Below are 25,795 nucleotides of genomic sequence, written 5' to 3'. Positions count from 1 at the left end.
TGAACAGATATACATGTATTCATCTCTTTTTCTTCAACTGGCATTTGTCCTTTCAATGATTCAACTCTGACTGGCCATCAACCATTCAACAAAATGCTGACAAATACCATTGTATAACTTTTACCTTCAGTAACTGCGTTAAGAAATTAGTACAAAGTCCATCAATCCACTTTGAACTGGAATTTGTTATTGCCCTTATCGGTCCGCTTAGTCTACTGTTGATATCTGTTGTCAATGTTATCAGAGAGACATGCCCAAACCATCGTAATGCAGGGTTCATACTGTACTCATTGATGCCAGCTTTTAAATGAGTTGTGTCTAGCTTAATGTTTGACAGCGAACATCTGCAAAACCCATTACTGACATTTTACAAAGAGTTGCGCAAATAAACATTTATTAATTCTCCCTCACATCTGGAGTTTCTCATGTTCCTCTATGCTCTCTCGCTTCTTCCCTTAAAGGGATCAAACTGGGCATCTACATGGAGTGGGAAATTCACTTTTTCAGTGCAAATGCAAAAATGAAATTCAAGCTCCTATAATTTACCATAATGATGGTGGGAGTGACTTGTGCAGCTGAAAGGCCAAGATCCTTCACTAGTTACCCAAAAACAAATATATTCTGGCTACAAAGTCATACATACTGTTCTTAGAACCCAATCTCACTAACACTTCCAGCTGCGTAGATGGACATGACATGTTCACATAAAACGGTTATGAAAGTGGAGCACATCCTCCAGCTCAGAATTTCCTAAAAGTCTCATCAAATGCAGGAGGTTGTGAGTGCATGAATGCATTGTGTGGGGGTCTTTCCTGTTGTAGAAGTGATGGTGGAGGTCTGGCTGACAACCAAGCAGTCAGGTGTATCCTATGGGTTCTTCCCAGGAACCACACAACATCTATAATGTTACATGACAACGAAAACCTTCATTTGTCAAAAACACCTCATATATCAAGAACAGAAAGCATTGGTTTTCAAAGACAGACCACAGGAAGGATCAAGGGATCCTTTAGTGCATTCAGCTACAATAGAATGTATTTTACTGGTTTACAACCACAGAATAATCCTAGGACTGTTCAACATGTCATATGAGGAACTTGCCATGAAGGAATCCACTTAGAAATAGGGGCAAAGTCAGACTGATATTTGATCAGATAAACAGTCAAGCAGTATCTGAAGCCCCACAAACAAAATACGTACTCAAACTTGAAAGCTAAACTGTTCCAAATATACCCAAAAGTATAATTGGAACAATTACTGCTTTTAACATTAACTTAATCATGCACAATGCATAAAAAATGTTTTGGTAACCATATGTCTTTGTTTTCAGAAATGTACAAAGCCAAAGAAAAATTGTTCAACTGGGCAGAAAGAAGCTGACATTTCGGGCGCAACCTCGTTCTAACCCTTAACTAACTGACACCACTTTCACCACAACTCTGTCAAAGCCATGAGTCAGAAATATCACCAGAAACCCAGATTATAAAGGTCCGATGCAAAGCACTGAGGGATCAGTCTTGCCTCAGAGCACCGTGCCGCATCAGACCAATGGAAACTGCAACCAAATAAATGCCATGAGGAATATAGAACAAGGGGGAAGGGGCTGCTATAGAAAAACGTATTGCTGTGCGTTCCATGCATAGTTTAATTCGTTTGTAGAGGGAAGAATCGCCAATATTCTCAGATTAGTTATACAGATTGAATGGCGTTAGGATTGGTGGAAATTTACACTGTTCGAGTTAAGTTGTCATTTGAAAAAAATGATGTCAGACATGCAACAAACAGACATGCCATTTTATAGCAGCAGCTGCAGGCAGTCAGGGAATGCTGGGAGATCATGTCCTCCAAATGACCTTGAAGCAACAGGTCAGCAACTCTAAGCAGCTTGACCTGTTTGTAATAAGTTGTCTATGCTGATTCATTTCTCCACATGTCTCTCATCTGGTTTCAATCTCAGTGAACATGTTTCTAATGTTCAGTTATGTGTCACCTCTTCCTCTCCACTGGGTGGGTCATCCCCCTCCTTCATCATCAAGATAATAATCAGCAAGCAAATTATAACTTTTTCCAGTTTAAATGGATAAAAAACAACACAACCAACATTTTTAAATTGCTTTTGGAACATTGGAAGATTTCTTAAAGGCTTTACAGATAACCATTCAATCTGGTGAAGGAGGAAGAAAATGGAAGAAATAATTAGATGTACCAATATCCTGACAGTGTAAATTGTAAAATGTAGTTCAACAGGAACAACCCTCAAATTAATGATGATACTGATGTCATTGCAGTTTCTCAAGGTTAAGAATTTTTTATTTAGGGTCAAACTATCCCTGCAATGTTGCTTTTAGGTGCACGAATCTCAGGTGTATTTTAGCTGTCCTCACAGTGACGTTACTTTATATCATTTGTTAGGAATGAACACATTATTATTATGTGCCAGGCTATTCAAAGCAGGAGCAGTCCATGACACACACACACACACACACACACACACACACACACACACACACACACACACACACACACACACACACACACACACACACACACACAGGTGGTCCAGCACTTTTGCAAAGCCTTCATGGCAGACTCTGGCACTCTCAGTCTCCCTCTCTCTCAGTCTCTCAGTCTCTCTCTCTCTCTCTCTCTCTCTGACAGCTGGGAAAACATTTTCAGCAGCAGAATGCAGAGCAGAAAAACCTTCATCAAGCTGACAAATGTGGAATTAGTGTTTGGTATTTCAGGGAAAATAGCCGAAACGAGTAAACCCACATTTCCAGCAGCTGTGTGCCCACGGGTGAAGTGACGTGTTCAACCATCTTAATCCGTGTCTGTCTGGCGTCTATTAAAAGACGACCTGAAGGATTTAAAGCTGTGGACGCCAAACGGGTCCGCGGCTGGAAGTTCACGGCGCTGCTTTCAAGGACCGTCGGACACCGACGATACGGACTCCAGAAGTTTACTACGTCTTAGAATAAACCACATTTTGTCATTATAAGAATCTACTTTTTTTTTTAGCACGCTCATCTTGATCATTCTACAAACACGGTGCATAAATAATTACCACAGCAAGCACCTTTAAACAGTTTTCAACCACCGCGTCAAACTGTTGGCTCAGGTTCTGAGCAGAGGACGGGCGCCGAATATATAAGAGGATTGAGAACGTTTAAATATTGTCACTTACAAAAAAGAACTATCTAAAGAGCCGGACGACGGCTCTCACTAGAGGTTGTCATTTGTCTCAATACTGAATGTAATGGACGGAGTGCGTCCTCCATATGTCTCCCGTCGGGGCTGCCCGCCCCCGCACCGGGGCGCGGAGCACCCACACCAACCCGACTGCACAAACTTTCCTGGACCCGCTGGAGCTAAATCCCGTCCGCACAAGTACCGACAGCTTCAAGCAGAGTTCTGAATGTTGGCCCACAGCTGAGATTGGACCGAGACAAACCTTCAGACGCAGGGGAGGTCAAACACGGGGAGACGCTCGCTGCTCTTCGTCGGACTGACGCGGGCGGAGGCGTTCGGCTGTAGTCCCTCTGCGGTGGTGAACTGAATCAGTGATCCCGGTCGGTTCGGTGTGTGTGTGCGTGTGTGTGTGTGTGTGTGTGTGTGTGTGTGTGTGTGTGTGTGTAGGTAACGAACTGTACAGAGTCCTGCCCACCACTCCTAACACAAACCAGCACTCCCACTGTGGGCCCCGTGGATCCACGGAGGACTTCACTTCCTATAGCGGTTCAGCAGAAGAGTCACACAACCAGACGTCAGAAAAACGTGTCACTGGTGAATTTAATAGGAGATGTAATTTTTGGTGTCGGACCTCATCCCTGAAAGCCCCCACGGGAGTGGCGTGGTAATTACCCCCTTCCCTTTCTTTCACTGAAGGTTGGGCAGCCTTGAAATACCAGGAAGTCCACCAGAAGCCATCCCACGCACGACTCGAGTGACAAATCTCCACCACCCCGCGCAGAAAAACTTCAATGTGCACCTCCAGGCTTTGATATTAACAATCGGATAAATATAAACAACAAACAAATCAGTTCAGCTCAGGTGGAAAAACGTTTTTAGAGCAAAACTTTCAACCTGTCCACGTTTCTTGACTGAACCTAGAGAGGAACAGAGAGCACGTAAATACTAAATAAATGAAACAACAATCTGAAAACTTTCACACGTCATGAATTCGTGTTTCCCTTCATCGTGGGCTGCAATAGATGTGACCCGGCTGCAGTGTACCCCACCATCGTGGGAGTGTAAACGCCTGTTTATGTTTAAATCATTCCACTCCAATGATTCCACTCCCCTCTGCCGTCACGCAGGACGGTACTGCACCTCCATGCACAGGAGGGAGGAGCGCCTTCAAGGTCACGGAGTCCACGCTGACTCCGTGTCAGTGTCCCACACCGTGAGGCTAGAAGAGTGGATGTGTTTAGGGTTTATTCTGTGGGGGAGATGACAAACCTTCAGAGTCACTTGAAAGCTCTATTTCAAATGAGCATTCAAAAACAAAAAAGATTTAAAAATAATTGACAGTTTTTGGATTAAGTTGTGTTGATAGTCGTTTAACACTTTTGTTATTAAAATCATAGAAAGCAGTCTGCATGAAATAATACATAAATGTAAGTTTTCCTAATCCATATTCTTGTTATTATCATTAGTAGTTGTATTTAGTTTTTATTATTAATTATTTATTAATTACTCCTCAAGACGACACTGTGAAAATTTGCCGTTTGGAACCACATTGATGTGATCATTATTTTAAAATGCTTTATTTCCAGATCCATTGTCTCTAAAATGGACAAAACTCACATGCCCACACATGAAAAGCATGAGGTTCATATACAGTTAAAATTCAGTCGCCATCGTCTCACTCCTGTGCTGCTGGCGGGTCAAAGATTCTTAGTCTAAAAAGACATTTCAGGAGCATCACAAAAGTTCAACATTGTCCCAGAAAGCAATTTTCCAAAAGTCCAGAGACTCCAGTATGTTTTAAAGGACCTTATTTGTGATGCGAGACGACACTGACAAGAACTTACTTGTTACCTGGAATACGACTCTTATTTGTCTTTTTGTTTTGGTTGTTTTTTGTTTGTTTGATTGTTTTGTTTTATTTCATTTTAATTTAGTGAGGAAGGTGAGATCTCAGACTTCTGACAAGGAGTCCTGGTGAAGTTGGCTGTGCAGTTTCATAGAACAAATTACAATTTGGGCTAAACTGTACTCCAAAGCTAAAGATCCTGAAGCGGTGACATCAGTGGTACCTTGGTAGTGTGCATCTGTTTCAGTTTGCTGTAAATAGCATGTCAAGAAGAAAGAAAACATTCCACAGTAGGCTCTCTGTTTTTCCATGCAGTGTTTCAGAGTTACACAACATGTGTCGCCAGTGAGAAGGTGACCTGGACCAGCCACCCACGACCCATGAGGCACACATGAAAAACATGAGGTTCACATAAGTAAGGCTTGGCAGTGAGGCTGCATTACAGAATGTAATGCAGCCTCACTGCCAGAGGGGGGGGTGAACGACTCATCTCAAACCAACACTACTCTGTCTAGACGCACGCACGCACACACACACACACACACACACACACACACACACACACACACACACACACACACACACACACACACACACACACACAAACACACAAACACACACACACACACACACACACACACACACACACACACACACACACACACACACACACACACACACACACACACACACACACACACATCCTTACATGTATTTTATTTTTCATAAAAATAGGGGGGGTATTAATTTTGTGACCTGAGTATTTGAAGATCAAATCGATCATATGGCCCATACTCCATTACGTCAGTCATTTTTGTCTTTATAGGTCTTTATGCATCTATTTCCCAGCTCATTAAACAGTGAACAACCTTTTACGCCCACCTTTCAAACACATTCAAATACGCCGGGTGATTCGACCCTGCAGGAATGTGGACGGGGTAAAAATGAATCTGTGTACTGGAATGTCTTTGTTGCTTCCTCCTGTCCAGGATACGGTACATTCCACTATTTTCCAATCGCCGCTGTCCGATACACAGCAGACTGAATTAACCACACCACATTCCACTTATTATACATTGTAGTGCTGTGTCAGCCCACATTCACTTCACCAAACCTCATGCAATGGGAAGATTGATTTTTGAATGCCAACTCCCTTCATTCCTTAGATACTGTTTATAGAGTTGGTCAACATCAGCTGGCATCGCAACTGCTCTTCTATACTGCTGTGATAGACATTACAAGATGTTGTAGAGAAATGTAACTCTAGTTTCATGCACGAAACTATACAAGGTAAACACTACAGAACCTACAGTACATTTCTAGCTGTAAACTGTCATGTTTAACAATGAGAATAATCAAAGCTGTAAAGTACTGCATCTTGTCTTTACAGACACATCACCCTGATCCTTTTAACAAAGTAAGATATCATGGTTAACATCACGCCAGCAGAGGCCGAGATATCCTGAAGCCCATGTCACCTGTATGGAATGTGTGCTTTTTGACACTCTGATGACAGCATTATTTTTTTAGACTTCATGAAAATCCACTGAGACTCAGCAACGTTTGAACTACTGTTTTCACAGTCTGTGCTTGCCCTCCTTTTAAGGAGTAAAATAACTATTTCACATAAAATTTACAAAGAAAATCCTTCTTTCCATTTTTGGGAAACATTTTCGCACAATCCATATGAATAAAATCCAGCTTTCAAATCAGTTCACGCCTAATTTATCGTAAAGTGGGCTTGAAGTGGGCTTCGTCTTTGAGAAACCACGTAACTTAATAATTGTATTCTGTTTTTTATAAAGCCTAAATAAATGCTCCTCTCTAGTCAGCACCTGTTTATTAAATTTCATATGGTCTATATTTTGTTGGCATGACGGTGCAGATAGAGGTTTTAGAGCTAAATGAGTGCTGCTGCTGGATAACATGGTATTCAGAACACAGTGCAAAAATAATAACACTTTCTAAGCAAAACAAATAATCGACTGAACTTCAGAGATTACAGTCTACATTTATTATATATACTACTGTATGAACTTTATTAACTTTTAATAGTTTCACAAATCAGTTTTATCAACTTTTTGTTTTGCTTCCAAAACAAAAAGTTGTAAGCACATCTATTCTGTCTCTTTCTACAGCCTAAATAACAGGCCTCTTCATCATTGATCAATGTTTAATACTTGGACTTTAAGAGGACCAATGTGAGAACACCCCTCTGATGACACATACTGAGCCAGTCTGGTCAAAAACTATACATTTCAGTAACAGATTTACTCAGTCCTCTATCATGACTGTAGTTAAATTCCATCGACTTTCGACTGAATTAATTAGTCCACAGGACTGGCTTATTTTTGCATGTATACTTAACACGCCTTACTGTACTTCTGAGAACACTGCTTAAGGCTTGTGTCATTAAATTGTATTCTATAGTCAAAGTTGATTTAATTTATCAACACAAGTTACATTACAAAGAACATAAGTGTTGACAATAAGAAAATCTGTCCCCATGGTAAATGAGTCTTCTAACCTCTTCTATATCAAGAATAAATTTCTACCAACTGAACAACATAAAAACCCGTTGGAATGAAGAAAAATTGGAAAAATCTGAGTCCAGATCTCACGTCAGACCTGACCATTGCGTGTGAACTGACCTTGCAGTTGTTGCAGTAGTTTTCTCCATTCTTCCCTGGAGGAAGGATGATTTCCCCTGTTGGGATTAGCTGGATCCTCAATTCCATCATTGTTGCCTTTTCTCCTTTTTGTTATTTTTTTATCTTGGTGCTGTCTGTTCCTCTCACACTTTGACCGGGGCGTCAGAGAAAAAGTATTATATTGTCTTCCCTCTGGTCTTTTGGTAAATTTGTAGGTCAGGTAGGAAAAGAATGCACCTAGAAGACTAGAAAACAAACACAAAGCTTTAGTTTTATCAGCAATTTGTAAAGTATATAAATGTCACTGCAATGTGTACTAGTTTATATGTGCATTATTTTCAAATTAAGCTCTTACCTAATAGAAATATTTCCCGAGCCTAAGATCAAAAAGTTTAGCGCAGTGCTTGGATATTTCAGTCTTCGGCACAGAGGTTTTGAGTTGGGATATTACCTGTTGTGGAGCGGAGAGTCTCTCTGACGCTAGCTTCCCTCACAACAGCCAAAAGGATGTAGGTTTTCAAGCTGAGGGATCCTGGAAAGGATATGGAGCTCTGGCTGTCCTGAGAGGGTGTCACATGGAGAGGATACGTGTCGTTTGTCTTGCTGGAGGGTGTGCATTCATGGAGAGCGGTAAACAAATTTATTCCTTAAAGGACATTATACTGGCATGTGAGCAGTTGAGATTTTACCATGATTTTCTTTGATCCTAGAATTTTAATTTGAGGATCAAAGAATATTAATTCCAGTCAGTTATTTGATGAATCTTCATACGAACTCAGATAACCTTACTGACACCAGTGGACATACAGTATTCTCACTTGTGCTGCCGTTGAACTGAATTTTTTACGATCAGGTTTATAAAATACCCGCGACTTGCAAGGTAGATGAGCAGCTGTCTACAGGAATGTGGATGGATAGATGGATGGATCATTACTTTTAGCCTTTTTGCTGTTTATTCATAAACTTTTTTAGTTATATAAAAAGTGCATTCATTACCTTAAGTCAGAGTTCTGCATCTGCTTAGTTGTTATTCATATTTCACTCTGTGCTTGCAGACTAGTTGACCCTAACCATAACCTTTTCATACGTGGCAGTTTCCTGATCTTACATGTGTGCTTATTTCCTTATAAATCAAACTGGTGGGAACCTGTGAAAATTCCATGATAAAACAATAATATCAGACTTCATACTAAACATATGAAAACAATTGTATCGGTATTATAAACCAAGCGCACCCAACATAGTCAAAAATCAACTTGGTGACATAATGACTTTGTGTCATTAGCAGCTAACGTTAAAGGAAAAGGCAACTGTCAAAAGAGCAAGTGGAAAAAATATTTTAGAGAAGTGATATTTCTGTAAGCTGACTACATGAACAGAACTGTTTGTAGTTACTTTAAAGACTGTTATTGTCAGATGCCCGAGGAGCACTTTGGATACTACATCGATTGTCACATGCCAAATGGAAACCATAGCTGGATAGACTGTTCATGCTAGCCAGCTAGTTTCACTCAGAATTTGTTGTTGTTTTCTGTCTCGTTCCTGCTGTTTGGACTCTCTGCTCAAAAACATGAAAATTGTTGGAACAGTTATGACACAGTAAAATTATGTTACCTGGGAATTCCATGTATAGTTATTTCTTCTACTCACAAAGCAGATGCCTTATGCCATATTGTTCAAGTGATTCCTTCTGGTAGATGCGCCATGATTGGTTGGGCGCCGTGATTGGTTGGGCGCTTGATTGACAGGTAGTGGGTGGAGGTGTTGACAGCGTGACAGCATGAGATTTTCAAGTGAACTTATTCAAATATATAAGTGGGGATTTGAACTTCAGTTTTTCTTCCAAATTTGCTTGAATACTCTGCAGTCTTTCTGGGTACACACCAGTGGTTGTCTATCTGATTATGTTGTTTCTTCTTTGTGTCTCCTAAATAATCGATGGCCCTGTGTCCAAGTGTTTAATATAGCACAAACACACACACACACACACACACACACACACACACACACACACACACACACACACACACACACGCACACACGCACACACACACACACACAAACACACACAAACTGGGCTGTTCTGAACAGGGCTTCCTCCTGGGCTCAGCATCCTGCTTTAGGCATTCTCAGTACCCACCCAGTAGATTAAGTGTGCATGTGTGTGACGCATGTGGGTGTGTATATATCACAGAACACAAGTACACCTCCCTTAAGCTGTACAAGCAAGAGGCACACTTATGCACCCCCTTTCTCAGCGGCGTTCTTCCTGTCCACAAGGACAACACAAACCTAGGCCTCCACTCAAACACACACACACACACACACACACACACACACACACACACACACACACACACACACACACACACACACACACACACACACACACACACACACACACACACTCTCTCTCTCTCTCTCTCTCTCTCTGTCAAACAAACACTACATTGATATATTGAAGGTGGCTTCTATAGAATAAAATGTGACGCTACAGCCACACATTTCGGTCTTTTAAAATTTAAGAACAATGTTACTCCAGTGGATAAAAGCATTTAATATTTTGACGACCTTTCTGACCCTGTTGCTCAGCACTGTGTCTTCATTTGAGCATTTCATCACAGTCTCTGCAGTGCAATATGAAATATGGTCAAGCCAAGCAATAAAAAGCAAAATAAAAGACAGCTGTGAAGTAGAGACTCCTAAAGTAGAGTTTAAATCCTCCTACAGGGGTCACAAGACAATGTAAATCTCTGATGAAAAGATGAATAATAGGATCGATTTTTGAACCCATCAAAAAATATTTGACTCATCATAATGATGAGTCAAATAAACAATTATTTCATTTAAGTGGTTCAGAAACCTAGAATGATAAAAACTATTGTTATAGGGTGAGGGAAAGATTAGTGTGGGGTTTTTTTGGCGGGGGGGGGGGGGGGGCAATCAGTTTGGATTATTCATTCATTCGTCTTCTATACCGCTTCAGCTGCTGTGGCGGGTTGCGGGGAGCTGGAGCTTATCCCAGCTGACTTAGGGTAAATACTAAAAAAAAACAACTTTCTATGAACAGGACCAGAACAACAAAACAGTAGCGAAACAGAAGTTCAGAGTTCTCATGAAGACATCTATCATTTGAAAAAGAAATCTCCACAATAATATGAAAATGAAAACAAAAGTTGGCTGCTTCTGCTTCTCATTTCTATCATAAAAATTGACCAGCTGTCATTGACGAATACACTTCTCTCAGTGACAAATACATTGCATTTCCTGAGGAAAATCACAATAATGACATGATGTTGATCTATCACTGCAATGTGAAATAGCAGGAGAGCTCTGTTTGTCAGAGTAGGGCCTTGATGCATCTCTGTTGGTCGAGACTAAAATATACAGTAAATCTTTTCAGTTGATGTCTAGAGCAGAGCATCAATAACCACAGAACTCAAGATGATTGCAGACCATAAAGATGGTACATGGCCACATATCCAAAAATAAAAACTTACAGAGGAATGAAGCTGATGAGCCATATAATGAAGTTATGGGAAAGAGTAGTGGAAGCTAGACTAAGGGCAAAAGTGAGCATTTGTGAGCAGCACTATGGTTTCATGCCAAAAAAGAGTACTACAGATGCAGTATTTGCTTTGAGGATGTTGATAGAGAAGCACAGAGAAGGCCAGACTGAGCTGCATTGTGTTTTTGTGAGGTGTGCTGTAGGTGTGACAGAAGAGTTAAAGGTGGAGTTGGGACTGCATCAGGGATCAGCGCTGAGCCCCTTCTTGTTCGCTATGGTGATGGACAGGCTGACAGACAAGGTTAGACAGGAATCTCCATGGACTATGATGGAGAGTGTGGAAAAGAGGTGAAGAAGCATGTACAGGCAGGATGGAACAGGTGGAGAAAAGTGTCAGGTATGATGTGTGATAGAAGAGTTTCAGCTAAAATGAAAGGAAAGGTGTACAAAACTGTGGTGAGACCAGCGATGTTGTTTGGTCTAGAGACAGTGTCACTGAGGAAAAGACAGGAGGCAGAGCTGGAGGTAGCAGAGATGAAGATGCTGAGGTTCTCTCTGGGAGTGACCAGGATGGATAGGATCAGGAATGAGTACATCAGAGGGACAGCACATGTTAGAGGTTTTGGAGATAAAGTCAGAGAGGCCAGACGGAGATGGTTTGGACATGTCCAGAGGAGAGATAGTGAATATATGAACTGCCAGGCAGGAGGCCAAGAGGAAGACCAAAGAGGAGGTTCAGTAGTTGGTGTGAGAGAAGTGGATGCAGAAGACGGGGTTATATGGCGGCAATTGATTCGCTGTGGCAACCCCTGAAGGGAAAAGCGGAAAGGAAAAGAAGTATCCAAAAATAAAAACTGTGAAATTGCCAATTCATCATACCGGGCTGTATTTTGCCGATCATTGTATTCATTTTGTGTTTTGCCTAATTTGGATTAAGTTAATTTATTTTCACGAGTTGAGATATTGGGATTTCAAAGGGTCTTTAAAGTAGTTTAATGAAAAAAAGTGGTTCCTCTATTTTACTGAACTGAGAACCTCTCAGCTTTTGCCACATTTTGGATGGTGAGAGAAACAGTAATTATGAATTTATAAAAATATAGTCAATAAAAATGTTAAAATTATGCATTAATGAATATGGTACAGGAATTGTTCAAATGTGCATCGCAGCTGTTAAGAGAAGGAAAAAGAGAGTGACATGCATCCTTTCACCTATGACCCCAGCTCAAGGCGCTCGTGACAGCCTGGCATCAACAGGAAACCTGTGGCCCTGAAAAACACCCACTCGAGCAAACACAAATACGCACACATAGACCAGACACTCTTTGGAATAGACTCTGCTCTTCCTAGTTCCATTCTAAGAAGAAATGCTTTTTAATGACAGATTACAAGATAAGCACACTGTTTCCACCATGTGCACGATGAAACTGAGACAAAATGGTAAACATAACAGCAGATCATTTGTAGTGTAGCGCGACGGGAGATTAGTAAACTAAATGTACTAAAAGTTTACATGCTGCTGTAAAATGTCTGTTTTCGATATTTTTGTTGATTTTAATGGAGCGGCATGGTGGTGCAGCTGGTAGCACTGTCGCCACACAGCAAGGTGGTTCCAGGTTTGCGTCCCACTCTGTGCAGAATTTGTATGTTCTCCCCGTGTCTGCGTGGGTTCTCTGACTTCCTCCCACATCCAAAAATATGCGCTTCAGGTGAATTGGCCATCCAAAATTGCCTGTAGTGTGTGTGTGTGGTGCACTGCCGTCGCACCCGGAGTTTCCCCCACTTCACGCCCCTAGTCAGCTGGGATGGGCTCCAGCTCCCCGTGACCAGCTACAGCGGATGAAGCGGTATGAAGATGAATGAATGAATGTTAATGTTAATGGTTTGTTTCAATATTTAGAGGTAGACAAATGAGAGCCACACACCTGATCTCAAATTTGAGGAGTCCAAATGCTGAAGAGAATGCTCCCACATGATTACTGCAAATATGTGTTCTGAAAACACGTGATCGCTACTTTCCTACTATATACACGTTTGAATAACATTGTGAAGACTCCACTTCTTTATCTTGTTTTCCTATTGTGTCAAACATCTCCGGGGATGGATGGACAGCAGGTCAAATTCCATGTGTTCCCTCATCATGCTGCAGGACAAAGGAATCTTATTTTTCATTTCCATGTGTTTGAGTTTGTGTCATCGTGTTTCCTTCCCTTCAAATAAGTCAGGATGAGAAGACAGAGGCAGAGACTCCAGAAACAACATGGAAGTGCCAAAACATGCACATGTGTGTAAAAATATATTGTCTTATTTCAGAGCACTTGCTTCAACAAAGTCAACAGTATGCTAATTTTGACATTTGGATCCTTTAAGAGGGTCAAACCAGTAGGTTGTGTTTTGGGACACAGAAGAAAAACTCAACTTCAGCGGAGGAAATCCATGATGTCTATCACAGAAGGATAGAGGCGGCAGTAACTCAGTCCACTAGGTCTTGCCTTGGACCAGCGTGGACAAAACATATGGAGTATGACCTATTAGCTGGAGAGGTGCCAGTTCACCGCCTGAGCACTGTTGAGGTGCCCTTGAGCAAGGCATGAACCCCACAAGCTGCTCGTTGGGTAGTATGTAACTCCCTGCCCCTTGAGCGTGTGTGTGTGTGTGTGTGTGTGTGTGTGTGTGTGTGTGTGTGTGTGTGTGTGTGTGTGTGTGTGTGCGTAATATATACAGTATAAAAAAATCCAAAATGCATAAAAATGCAAAAACAAGCAAGCTGAAGAAAACAAATTTGTTGTTGTAGGAACCATATATATATATATATAATAAAAAATCCCTCTCACCCTTTCAGGGTGGTATCTGTGTGTCATCCTCAAGCTCGGGTCCTCTACCAGAGGCCTGGGAGTCTGAGGGTTCTGCGCAGTATCTTAGCTGTTCCTAGGACTGCGCTCTTCTGGACTGAGGCTTCAGATGTTGTTCCAGGAATCTGCTGGAGCCACTCTTCCAGTTTGGGGGTCACTGCCCCAAGTGCTCCTACTACCACGGGGACCACATTAACCTTAACCTTCCACATCTGTTCCAGCTGTTCTTTCAACCCTTGATATTTCTCAATCTTTTCGTGTTCCTTCTTCCTGATGTTGGCATCAGCTGGAATCTGGAATATATATATATATATATATATATATATATATATACACACATACATACATATACATTTTGCCCTTGCGCGATCGCGAATAAACGATTGCGACTCCACCTCATCACGGATTTTTGGTCGGCAGTCACGTGATACAGTATGCTTATTCTATTGACTGACGGCATCAGGACACAAAAGTGCTTTAAACAGTCGTTAAGAGTGTGGGAAAAGGTAATACAGATAGATAGATAGATAGATAGATAGATAGATAGATAGATAGATAGATAGATAGATAGATAGATAGATAGATAGATAGATAGATAGATAGATAGATAGATAGATAGATAGATAGATAGATAGATAGATAGATAGATAGATAGATAGATAGATAGATAGATAGATAGATAGATAGATAGATAGATAGATAGATACTTTAATGATCCCAAGGGAAATTCAGGTGACATCTGCTCACAAGACATACAATAAATACACATAACAATGTCAGAGAGTAATGGCACAGCCAAAAGACGTTGTATAAGTTACATTATAGGGACATGAGAGAAGAAGAGAAGAAAGAACATTGGGTGTAGATGATGTATGATCAGTAACACGTGGATGAACCGAGCTGTAAACTGACACTAAGGACCCCCACAAAGTGTCCCACAGTGCATCCACAGTGCGTCCCAGGCCCCCCTCGTCTATCCCCTTCTCACCCGACCTTGATGACCCTGCGGCTTCAGACCCCCTCCTTCTGAGAGAGTGGTTGTGCCCTCTGATGGCACGAGGCACAAAGGAGGTCCTGAGTCTCTCAGTGGAGGAGCCTGGTGACAGCAGTCTGCCACTGAAGGAGCTCCTCTGCTGGGTGAAGGTGGTGTGCAGGGGGTGGGTGGTGTTACCCAGGATCGATCTAAACCTGGACATAGTCCTCCTCTCTAGAACAGTCTGTATTGAGTCCAGATCCTGACCGATCACAGAGCTAGCCCTCCTCCCTCGTGGTTAAGTGAATAAGGAAAAGACTTAGATAAGACAAAGAAAAACAATAGAAAAAGAAGACATACAACGGAGCAGACGAAAACCTGCGGCTAGCTCGCGCATGCGCAGTTCACATGAGAGATAGAAGGTGGTTTCATATCAGTATGGGGAGGGTTCATAAACATTTAAATTACCGTAAAAAATAAATAGATCACAATCTCAATAGCAGGTTCCTCAGTCGCGTGTGGTTCCTTGAACAAATTAACTGCAAAGACCGAGGGTGCACTGTATATATCTACACCTATATATTTGAATAAGCTCACTTGAAAACTTCACGCTGTCACTCTTTTTAACTCCACCCACTACCTGTCAATCAAGGACCCAACCAATCACAGCACCTAACCAATCACAGTGCATCTGCCAGAAGTAATCACGTGAAGAATATGGCATAAGGTATTGGGCAGCAAAGCTTCTTGTTGCGATTACGCCTTTCGTCCACACGACAGCGCAGATATCTGGGATGAAACATTGGTCAAAGTGAAGCTTTTTGAAAACGCCGGGTATGCCATGTCAAGTGGACGCTGTAACCGAAACTTTTTCTATGCGGGGGCGTCTCCCTGCGACGAAAACTGCTGTGACATTAGTGCGTGTGACCAGTGTCTACATGTACACATAGTGAATGGAGTTAAAAGCGGCTCTTTTCTGATGTATAACAGCTCTACGTTGAAGACGTGTTGATAAACATGCTTGATAGTTGGATATTTGTTCATCTGTTTCTTTCTTTATAAGTAATATATATTTATTCATTCATTCTTTATTCATTCATTCACGTTCCTCGCCGACACCAGTTCTAGGTCAGACCGGGATGCGTTGCCTGCTGGTGGGGGAACACTGTGATGGAGGTCATCCTCCAGGATGAACAGGGTGAATTTCCACACGTCGTGGTCCTGTTCTCTGAGTTGTTATGCTTATAAATGGGTTTATCAACGCACTTATGCTTCTATGTGTGGACATGGCCTGATTCAGGTAGTTGTTCGGTTTGTGCCGCGAGTTTTGACAGTGATATAAGGCGGGTGTTTTCTAGAGCAGGGGAACTATTGCCAAAAAAAAAAAAAATCACCTAAGACATGCCACAGTAGACAAAAATGTTGTTTTTAAATAAAAACCAATGATATGACCCAAGCATAATCACTGGCTACAACTCAACGTTATAAAAGCACAATCAATGTCCATACCTCAACCACCCTCCCCTCACTGTACATGTTGACTGTATTTTCATTTTCTACATGTCCAAATGATCGTTTTCCATACACTGGCAGTGTGTGTGTGTGTGTGTGTGTGTGTGTGTGTGTGTGTGTGTGTGTGTGTGTGTGTGTGTGTGTGTGTGTGTGTGTGTGTGTGTGTGTGTGTGTGTGTGTGTGTGTGTGTGTGTGTGTGTGTATACTGTATACGTGTGCAATTATTTGGAGTTAAACAAAAGTAATTTCCCTATGGGAATCATTACAAATTAATTTATTTGATTTTTGGTTTTTATATACACACACACACACACACACACACACACACACACACACACACACACACACACACACACACACACACACACACACACACACACACAGTGTATTGCCATCACTAAAAATGTACATGTTTTGCATACTCCCTTATTTTGCTGACAGTTTTATTCGCAGGCTTTCTGCAAAATGCCACACACTTCAAACTCATGCCAAGAGATATTTTAGCGTCCAGTAGATGTCCTACTAGAGCAAATGAAGCCTCATGAAGCTTCGAACCTCAGTGAACCGATTGGGATGAAAAGCTTCAATGCTTCATGGGGTTTCATCTGCCCATCACTAACTGTACATTGACTTCCCAGTTAAAATAATTTTAGAGTGTCATAACATCCAACAATTTCATGTTTTTGAGCAGAAAGTCCAATCAGCAGGGACGACAGAGAAAACGGCAACAAATTCTGAGCGAAACTAGATGGCTATAGCACGCAGTCTGTCCAGCTATGGTTTTTGTTTGGATGTGACAATCGATGTAGATCTAAAAAAAAAAGTAGTCAGCTAACAGAACTATCACTTCTCTAAAAATTTTCTTCCACTTGCTCTTTTTTTCCCACATGTTCTTATATATATATATATATATATATATATATATATATATATATATATATATATACATACATACATACATGTATAAATAAACTTTGTCCATTCTGTGTGTCCATGTAGACACGGGTCACAAACACTAATGCCCCCCAGATAGAAAATGTTTCAGTTACAGCTTTCACATGACAACGCAGACCCATCGTTTTCAAAAAACTCTGGCCAGCATTTTCATCCCGGATATCTTCGTTGTCGTGTGGACGAAAGGCGCAACCGCAACAAAATTCTCACTGCCAGACGCAGTGATTCCTTCTGGCAGATGCGTCATATTGGTTGGGCTCCGTGATTGGTTGGGCACTCGATTGACAGGTGGTGGGTGGAGTTAAAATGTGACAGTGTGAGGTTTTCAAGTGAGTTTATTCGACTATATAGGTATATACCTGTATATATATATATATATATATATACACACACACACACACACACACACACACACACACACACACACATATATACATACACTATATACTGTGTATACTATAGAATATACTACTATATATATTATATATATGACTTTACTTTCCATATAAAGTATATATTTACATATATGCTGTATATATACTATATATATATATAATATGTCCCTCTCACCCTTTCAGGGTGGTATCTGTGTGTCATCCTCAAGCTCAGGTCCTCTACCAGAGGCCTGGGAGTCTGAGGGTTCTGCGCAGTATCTTAGCTGTTCCTAGGACTGCGCTCTCCTGGACTGAGGCTTCAGATGTTGTTCCAGGAATCTGCTGGAGCCACTCATCCAGTTTGGGGGTCACTGCCCCAAGTGCTCCTACTACCACGGGGACCACATTACCCTTGATCTTCCACATATGTTCCAGCTGTTCTTTCAACCCTTGGTACTTCTCAATCTTTTCATGTTCCTTCTTTCTGATGTTGGCGTCAGCTGGAATCGCCACATCTATCACCACCGCTCTCTTCTGCTTTTTGTCCACCACCAATATGTCCGGTTTGTTAGCTAGCAGCTGTTTGTCAGTCTGGAAGCTGAAGTCCCATAGGATCTTAGTCTTGTTCTCAACCACCTCTGGTAGTATGTCCCATTGGGATTTGGGTACTTCTAGTCCATACTGGGTACAGATGTTCCTGTACACTATCACAGCTACTTGGTTGTGCCTTTCCATGTATGTTGAGCTGGTGTAGCCGGGGCGGTCCGCATGATCCGACTACACTGCGTTGTGTTCTGGTGCGCAATAGACCGGACACAGAGGTGACTTTTTCGGTTGGAATTTATTCCTGTAGCGTGATGAAATTAAAAAAAACCAGGGTGTGACTATTCATGCCCTCCATGCAACACCTCCCGCAGTCAGGTTTAAGGCAGACTCACTTAAAACATTCAAAATGTCACAGAAAATAAATGAAATATAAATTAATGAAAATAAAATACAATGTACATGAAAGAAACCTACAATTTATGAACATAACACAGGACACTAAACACCTTTGCACATACCTGCAGCGTGATGAAATTAAAAAAAACCAGGGTGTGACTATTCATGCCCTCCATGCAACATCTAACACAAGGGTGAAATATGTTAAGTTGCATTAAAAAAGAGAGAACAGTTGGCGCGCGCGCTCCTGCGCACCCCTCCACACACCCACTTACACACACACACGCACACAGGTAGAACACGTGGAAAGCTAGCTTACATTTTCCCATTCGAAAGCAGCTAATCAATTACATTCCACAACAGAAAACACCATAAACATGTTACCGAACAACATTACTTTTCATTATTGCAAGAAATCGTCATTAAAACTTGTAACTAAAACTTTTTCTGGACAGCCGCTCGATGCACGTACCTCCCGCAGTCAGGTTCAAGGCAGACTGATGAGAGTCGGATGGACCGAATGTTACGGACATCACTTCCTTTATTTTTCAAAATAAAGGTGCTGACCGTAAGCATCAAAGGACATACAAAATATAAAACTGAAATAAATAAATTCACACCCTCAAAAGAAATCAAAACACATCGTGAGGGATTTTGGTGAAATTAATAAAACTCCAAAATTAATCAATCTTTTCTTGTCTGTTATACTGGTTAGCATCTTACACCCTGCTACCACATGCTGGACTGTCTCTGGGGCTTCTTTACATAGCCTGCACCTTGGGTCAGATCTACTGTGGTAGATATTGGCCTCTATTGCTTTTGTACTTAGGGCCTGTTCTTGTGCTGCCATGATCAGTGCCTCTGTGCTGTCTGTCAGTCCAGCTTTATTCTTCCATTGGTAGGTCTTCTTGATATCAGCCACTTCCTTTATCTGATGGTGATACATGCCGTGTAGGGGCTTGTCCCTCCATGTTGTCTCCTCCTCCTCCTCTTCATCCTGGGGTTTCTGTTGTCTAAGGCATTCACTGAGCAGTTCATCTGTTGGGGTCATCTTCCTGATGTACTCTTGGATTTTCGATATTTCATCCTGGACAGTGGCCTGGGTGCTCACTACTCCTCGGCCTTCCTCTTTCCCCTAGTGTACAGCCTCAAGGTGCTGGACTTGGGGTGAAACCCTCCATGCATAGTGAGGAGCTTTCTCGTCTTGATATCTGTGGCTTCTATCTTCTCCTTTGGCCAGCTTATGATCCCAGCAGGGTATCTGACGACTGGCAGTGCATACATGTTGATTGCTCGAACCTTGTTCTTGCCATTCAGCTGACTTCTCAGGACTTGCCTTACTCTCTGGAGGTATTTGGCTGTGGATGACTTCCTTGCGGTCTCCTCATGATTGCCATTAGCCTGTGGGAGTCCAAGGTATTTGTAGCTGTCCTTGATGTCTTCTATCCTGCCCCCTGGTAGGTCAACCCCTTCAGTTCTGATCATCTTGCCTCTTCTCTATACCATCCGGCCACATTTGTCTAATCCAAATGACATCCCTATGTCGTCGCTGTAGATCCTGGTGGTGTGGATCAGTGAGTCAATTTCTCGCTCATTCCTGGCATACAGCTTGATGTCATCCATGTAGAGGAGATGGCTGATTGTTGTCCCGCTTCGGAATCGGTATCCGTAGCCGCTCTTTGTGATGACGTGACTGAGGGGGTTCAGGCCTATGCAGAACAGCAGTGGTGATAGTGCATCCCCTTGGTATATGCCGCACTTGATGTTAACTTGGGCAGTTGACTTGGAGTTAGTCTCCAGGGTTGTCTTCCAAGTTCCCATTGACTTCTTGATGAAGGCTATCAGTGTCCTGATGATCTTATATAGTTCCAGACATTCCAGTATCCACGTGTGTGGCATTGAATCGTAGGCTTTCAGGTAGTCTATCCAGGTGGTGCACAAGTTGGTCTGCCTATTCTTACAGCCTCTGTGTAGTGATCTGTCCACCAGTAGCTGGTGCTTGGCTCCCCTGGTGTTACTACCAACTCCTTTCTGTGCCCCACTCATATATTGATCCATATGCCTACTCATCTTAGCCGCCATGATGCCTGACAGGAGCTTCCATGTTGTACAGATACAGCTTATTGGCCGGTAGTTGGATGGGGTAGATCCCTTCTGTGGGTCTGTCATGATCAGGACTGTCCTGCCTTCAGTCCCATCCCTTAGCAGCTGGTTCTATACTGCTAGACGCTCATAGAGTGCTGTCAGCTTCTTTAGCCAGTATGTATGGATCATATCAGGGCCCGGTGCTTCATCTTTGACACTCTTTCTTGGATGTCTGCCATTGAGATGGTTACTGTTTCTTGTTCTGGGAGGCAGCTGTGGTCAGTTCTCTGGTCCACTAGCCATCAGTGTTATGTGATGCTTCCGTTTCCCATATGCCCTTCCAGTATTTCTCCACCTCTGCTCTTGGTGGGTCTGACCGGCTCCTGTTATTTCCCTGCCACTGAGAGTACACCTTTGCTGGTTGGAGAAGGTCTTGTTTATTCTCCTGGCCTCTATCTCCTTGGTGTGTCTCTTCAGTCGGGTAGCCAGAGCCTTTAGTCTCTGTTTGGCAGTTTCGAGTGCTTCAGGTATGGAGAGCTTGTTGTATTTCCTGGGTACCCCTTTATTCACCATGTTCCCCTTCTGCAGCTCGGCTAGCTGGCTGACTTCTCTCCGTGTCGCCTTTATCTTGGCCTCTAACCGTCTCTTCCATGGAGGGTATTGTTTTTTATGCCCTGTGTTGATCTTATACCCCAGCATCTCGAGGATTACTGTTGCTGTACTGTAAATCAGCTTGTTGATCTCAGTTATGTTCCCTGTGGGGATGGTTCTTATCGCAGCATTCACATCTTCTAGCAGATCTTCTGAAGGTACTTTACAACTTAGCTTCGGTATTTGTCGGAGGCTCCAGGTTTCTATTTGGGTCATGATCTTCCTTCTCAGGTCAGCAGCTCTTGTACTGAGGGTGTCTATGTCTCTTGGGGCTTGGTACCCAATCTCGCTGACCTGGCGTTCTGGTTCCCCTTTGCGGTAGTATTGTTGTAGTATTTTGTCGATCTCTAGTTGTGATAGCAGTTTTCGGTTACGGATGTTGGAACACTGGGCAAACAGCTGTTTCATCCATTGGTCCCACATCCGCCCTATATATCCCCTCTCTCTGGGATTACACGTGTAGCAGCATTCCAACAACTCTGTATTCTCCACCCTTGTCCATGTGTGTCTTGTTCCAGTAACCCATTTCTCATCAGATTGCCCTGGTTCCCTAGCAACTGACGCGGACCTTGTTAACCTGGCCAACGTCCGAGCCGGTATTACTCTGTCTTTATTGTGTTCAGTCATGGCTGAGATAGGCTGGGTCTTGCCTAAGGACCCTCACTGCGTAGTGTCCGCCATGTCTGGGGTTTGAACCCACAACCTCCTGCATTCAAGTCAGTTGACTTAACCACTGTACTATCCACACATATATACGTATATATATACAGTATATATATATATATATATTTATATATATATATATACAGTATATATATATACAGTATATATATATATATATATATATACACACTGTATATGTAGTAATATATATAAACTGTATATGGAAAGTAGAGAAAGAGAGAGATAGAGAGAGAGAGAGAATCCTGTACATTTAAAAAGCGATAGACAGCTTGTATGTGCAGAACTACACATTAAGCATGCAGTTACACTGAAACTCAATATAAAAATACTTGTATGTTAAAAGTGTGTTTAAAGGGTGTGGCGCTGGACACAGCAGACTACTTCACAAGGTTATTCTGCTGTGACTTTGTGGTACAGTCCTGTAACCAGATCCCACATAGACATTCAGTCCCAGATCAGACCTGGGCTCAGTAGATGTCACCAGTGTTGCCTTAAAATAACTCTGACTATTTATAACTGTTCTCGCTGCAGCACAAAAGGAAGTTCATAATATTTCATTGACGTTCGTACCATACTCTGCAAACAGCAGTCATGCTCTGACAACAGAAAACTGCTACTGTTTCCACAGGAAGGAAGGAGAGGATGGTGATTAGACTGGAGATGATGTGGATTCACAAAACCTCTCTATAGAACAGAGAGCAAATATCGTGAATGGAAAATAAAGTCATTCTGTTACAGTATCTCACAATTTGTCCACCATCTTCTCCTGTGAAAATATAGATATTATTTTAGAGTGAGTGATGTCTCATAGATCAGCTGCAACTTGCTGCCCTCTTGAGGTTTCATATTACAACAGGATACTCAGGAGAAACCATGTACAGTACTGTAGCTATGTGGAATGCCATAGTAACCTTGCAGGTTGACAAATTAAAAGAAGGGTTGTGAGGGTCTGTTACTGTGTGTGACAGTTTTTTAGTTTCACACTAATGAGTGAGATCGTGGAGCATATCTTGAAGAAGCAGGGTCTCTTTTGATTGCATATGCAGTGAAGAACTCACATTGCTATGTAAGCAGAATACCTTTTACCAGGTCCATTACATATAGACGTTAGAAACTTTGTAGTTTTTGGTTTGTGGTACTGGACTGTCACCAAAAAATGTTTTATAAATGATGTGCTTCCTCTCAGTTCCACACCAGCCTAAGTTTCACTTAATTTGGCACACAGAAAAAGTGGTTACTTTTATTAGCTCATAACCTAAAAAAGGAATTTATTACATCACTGTCACTTCTGAATTTAACAGATTTTATGCTGATTATTAAATGGATATACTTCACTTATCCCTCATCCTGTCAGTCACAGCTGAATGAACAGAGGACTGACCCAGTTCTAAAGAGCATCATAAAAATATCTGCTAGCAAAAAATATGAGGCGATCAGTGAGAATGTTCTCTTGTGTCTCTTAAACCTGACCTGCAGAGGGGACTAGAGGAGCTGGTGTACGTCCAACAAGTCAGCTGGTGATACCTAATCTGTCCTCATCACTCGACAGTGATCTTGTGCACATGTTTCTTTTAATATTCATACTGTCCATGTGTGCACATGATAAAAATAGAAATGATGCTACAGTTGTAAGCATCAAGCTTTCATATTTGATGGAGGGGCAATAAATATATTTTATGAAACACCGCAACTCCAAGCTATTTTTATTTATTTTTATTTTATATACTCAATCCCCGAAGGGAAATTAGTGGCATACTCTAGTGTTAGCAACATGAATTTATTAGTGTGTACAGGCCCTCAATAAGCTACAGCTACTCAATAATAAATCCATAAAAACAGTACTAATACATTTTTTCATTCGTTGTAGATCAAAACTGTAGACATCCAAAGTCTGAAGGAGCACATCTAGAATTATATAGTAAACGGACAAGTGTTAAACAAACCAGAATGTTTTAGATTTTACAAAGTAGCTACCATTTGCTTTGATGACAGCTTTACACGCTCTTGGTGTTCTTTTAATGAGCTTCATGAGGCAGTCTCCTGTAATGGTTTTCACTTAAACAGCCTACCTCCAGAAGGGTTAACTTCCTGTCTTCTTCATGTGTTTGTCGCTATTGCTTTAGATGTGCAGGTTAGGGTTCTTTTGAAGGTCGATAGAGTAAACAACCCTATTTGACTACTGTTCTAATCTAATTATGGACATAACCACTCAACAAACTAGAGAAATGACAGTCAATCATTATTTTGAGACATGAAGGTCAGTCATTCATTTTCCTGACCGCTTCATCCGCTTGCTCGGGTCATCGGGAGCTGGAGCCTATCCCAGCTGGCATGGGGCGTGAGGTGGAGGAAACTCCGGGCGCGACACCAGTGCACCACGGAGCTACACAGAGATATACAAAAACACACACACTCATTCCTACGGGCAATTTGAGACCGGCCAATTAACCAGAAGCGCATGTTTTTGGAGGTGGGAGGAAGCCGGAGAACCCAGAGAAAACCCAAGCAGACACGAGGAGAGCATGCAAATTCCACAAATAGCGAGACTCAAACCTGGACCCGCCTTGTTGTGCGTCGACAGCTTTACCCACTGCGCCACCTTGCTGCCCGTAGGACAGTCAGTCCAGAAAATTTCAAGAACGTTTAACATATCCTGAAGAGCAGTTGTGAAGACCATCCATAACAATGATGAAACCTGCTCTCAGGAGGATCACCCCGACAACAGAACACAGTTACTCTTCCTGCAGAGGAAACAGCCTCAGAAACAGCAAATTAACAACAATCTTATACTAGAGTCCACATGAATGCTTCTAAGTCAGACACATCTCAAAAACTCTTCAAAGACTACGTAAATCAGGTCTTTATAGTTGAATTGCTGCAAAGCAGCCATTTCTGAAGAAGAACAAGAAGAGAACTGCTTGGATTAAGTAACAAGAAACAGGAAAAGACATTAGACCGGTGGAAATTTAGGCTGTGGTCTGATGAGTTCAAACACCTGCCATGTCTTTGTGTGAAGCAGAAAAGGTGAAAGGATGGTCTCTACTTGCTTGGTTCCCACTGTGAAGCACGGTGGAGGAGGTGTGATAGTGTATGTGAGTGTGTGTGTTTGTGAGCAGTTGATGCTATTTTGAGTTATTCAAAATTGAAGGCGCACTGAAATAGCATGGCCATCACATCCGGTTAGCATTTAGGTAGACCATCCATTTTTCGATGTGACAATGACCCTAAACACACCTACAGGCTATGTGACAGCTTTGACCAAAGACAGCAATGGAGTGCTGCATCAGATGACCTGAGATCCCCTTGAGGGTCAATGCATTTAGTATGCCAGTGCAGATGAATTCTCGACCATGTGCCAGCTGAGCTGCACAGGATTTGGCCGTGAACACAAGCCCCACTGGAATCTATATCAGGCCCTCATGCCAACGTCATGGAGTCGGTTACCCAAAATGCCTTCTGGGCTCTTGCCTTTCTGTTGTCTACAATTAACTAGTCACTTTCATTTGCAGGTAAAATTATTTACAATTACTTGTTTTCTAGATGGACGGTTTGATGATCTTGAACAGATGCAGTGTTA

The 25,795-nt window shown here is 42.0% G+C and overlaps 1 protein-coding gene across 3 annotated transcripts in view; it reads right to left on the bottom strand.

Moving 5' to 3' along the window:
* The window catches only part of LOC137596337 (unconventional myosin-Ic-like), a 52,324-nt gene extending 44,082 nt beyond the window's left edge, over window positions 1–8,242 (bottom strand). Inside the window, exons 1-2 of one of the 3 annotated variants that reach the window (XM_068316744.1) lie at window positions 8,138–8,242; window positions 7,687–7,931 (exon numbers count right to left, since the gene is read on the bottom strand). In XM_068316744.1, the coding sequence (XP_068172845.1) occupies window positions 7,687–7,776 (90 nt within the window). In that variant the 5' untranslated portion in view covers window positions 7,777–7,931; window positions 8,138–8,242. Of the gene's footprint in view, window positions 1–3,451; window positions 4,410–7,686; window positions 7,932–8,041 lie in introns of those variants that run through there. The other 2 variants (XM_068316743.1, XM_068316746.1) reach the window with 2 other exon arrangements.
* Window positions 8,243–25,795: the final 17,553 nt, after the last annotated feature.

This window comes from Antennarius striatus, chromosome 6 (genome assembly GCF_040054535.1).
Source record: "Antennarius striatus isolate MH-2024 chromosome 6, ASM4005453v1, whole genome shotgun sequence".
In the NCBI taxonomy this organism is placed as follows: Eukaryota; Metazoa; Chordata; class Actinopteri; order Lophiiformes; family Antennariidae; genus Antennarius; species Antennarius striatus.
The sequence above is the reverse complement of the archived record's forward strand: the minus strand, read 5'-3'. Positions and strand labels throughout refer to the sequence as shown.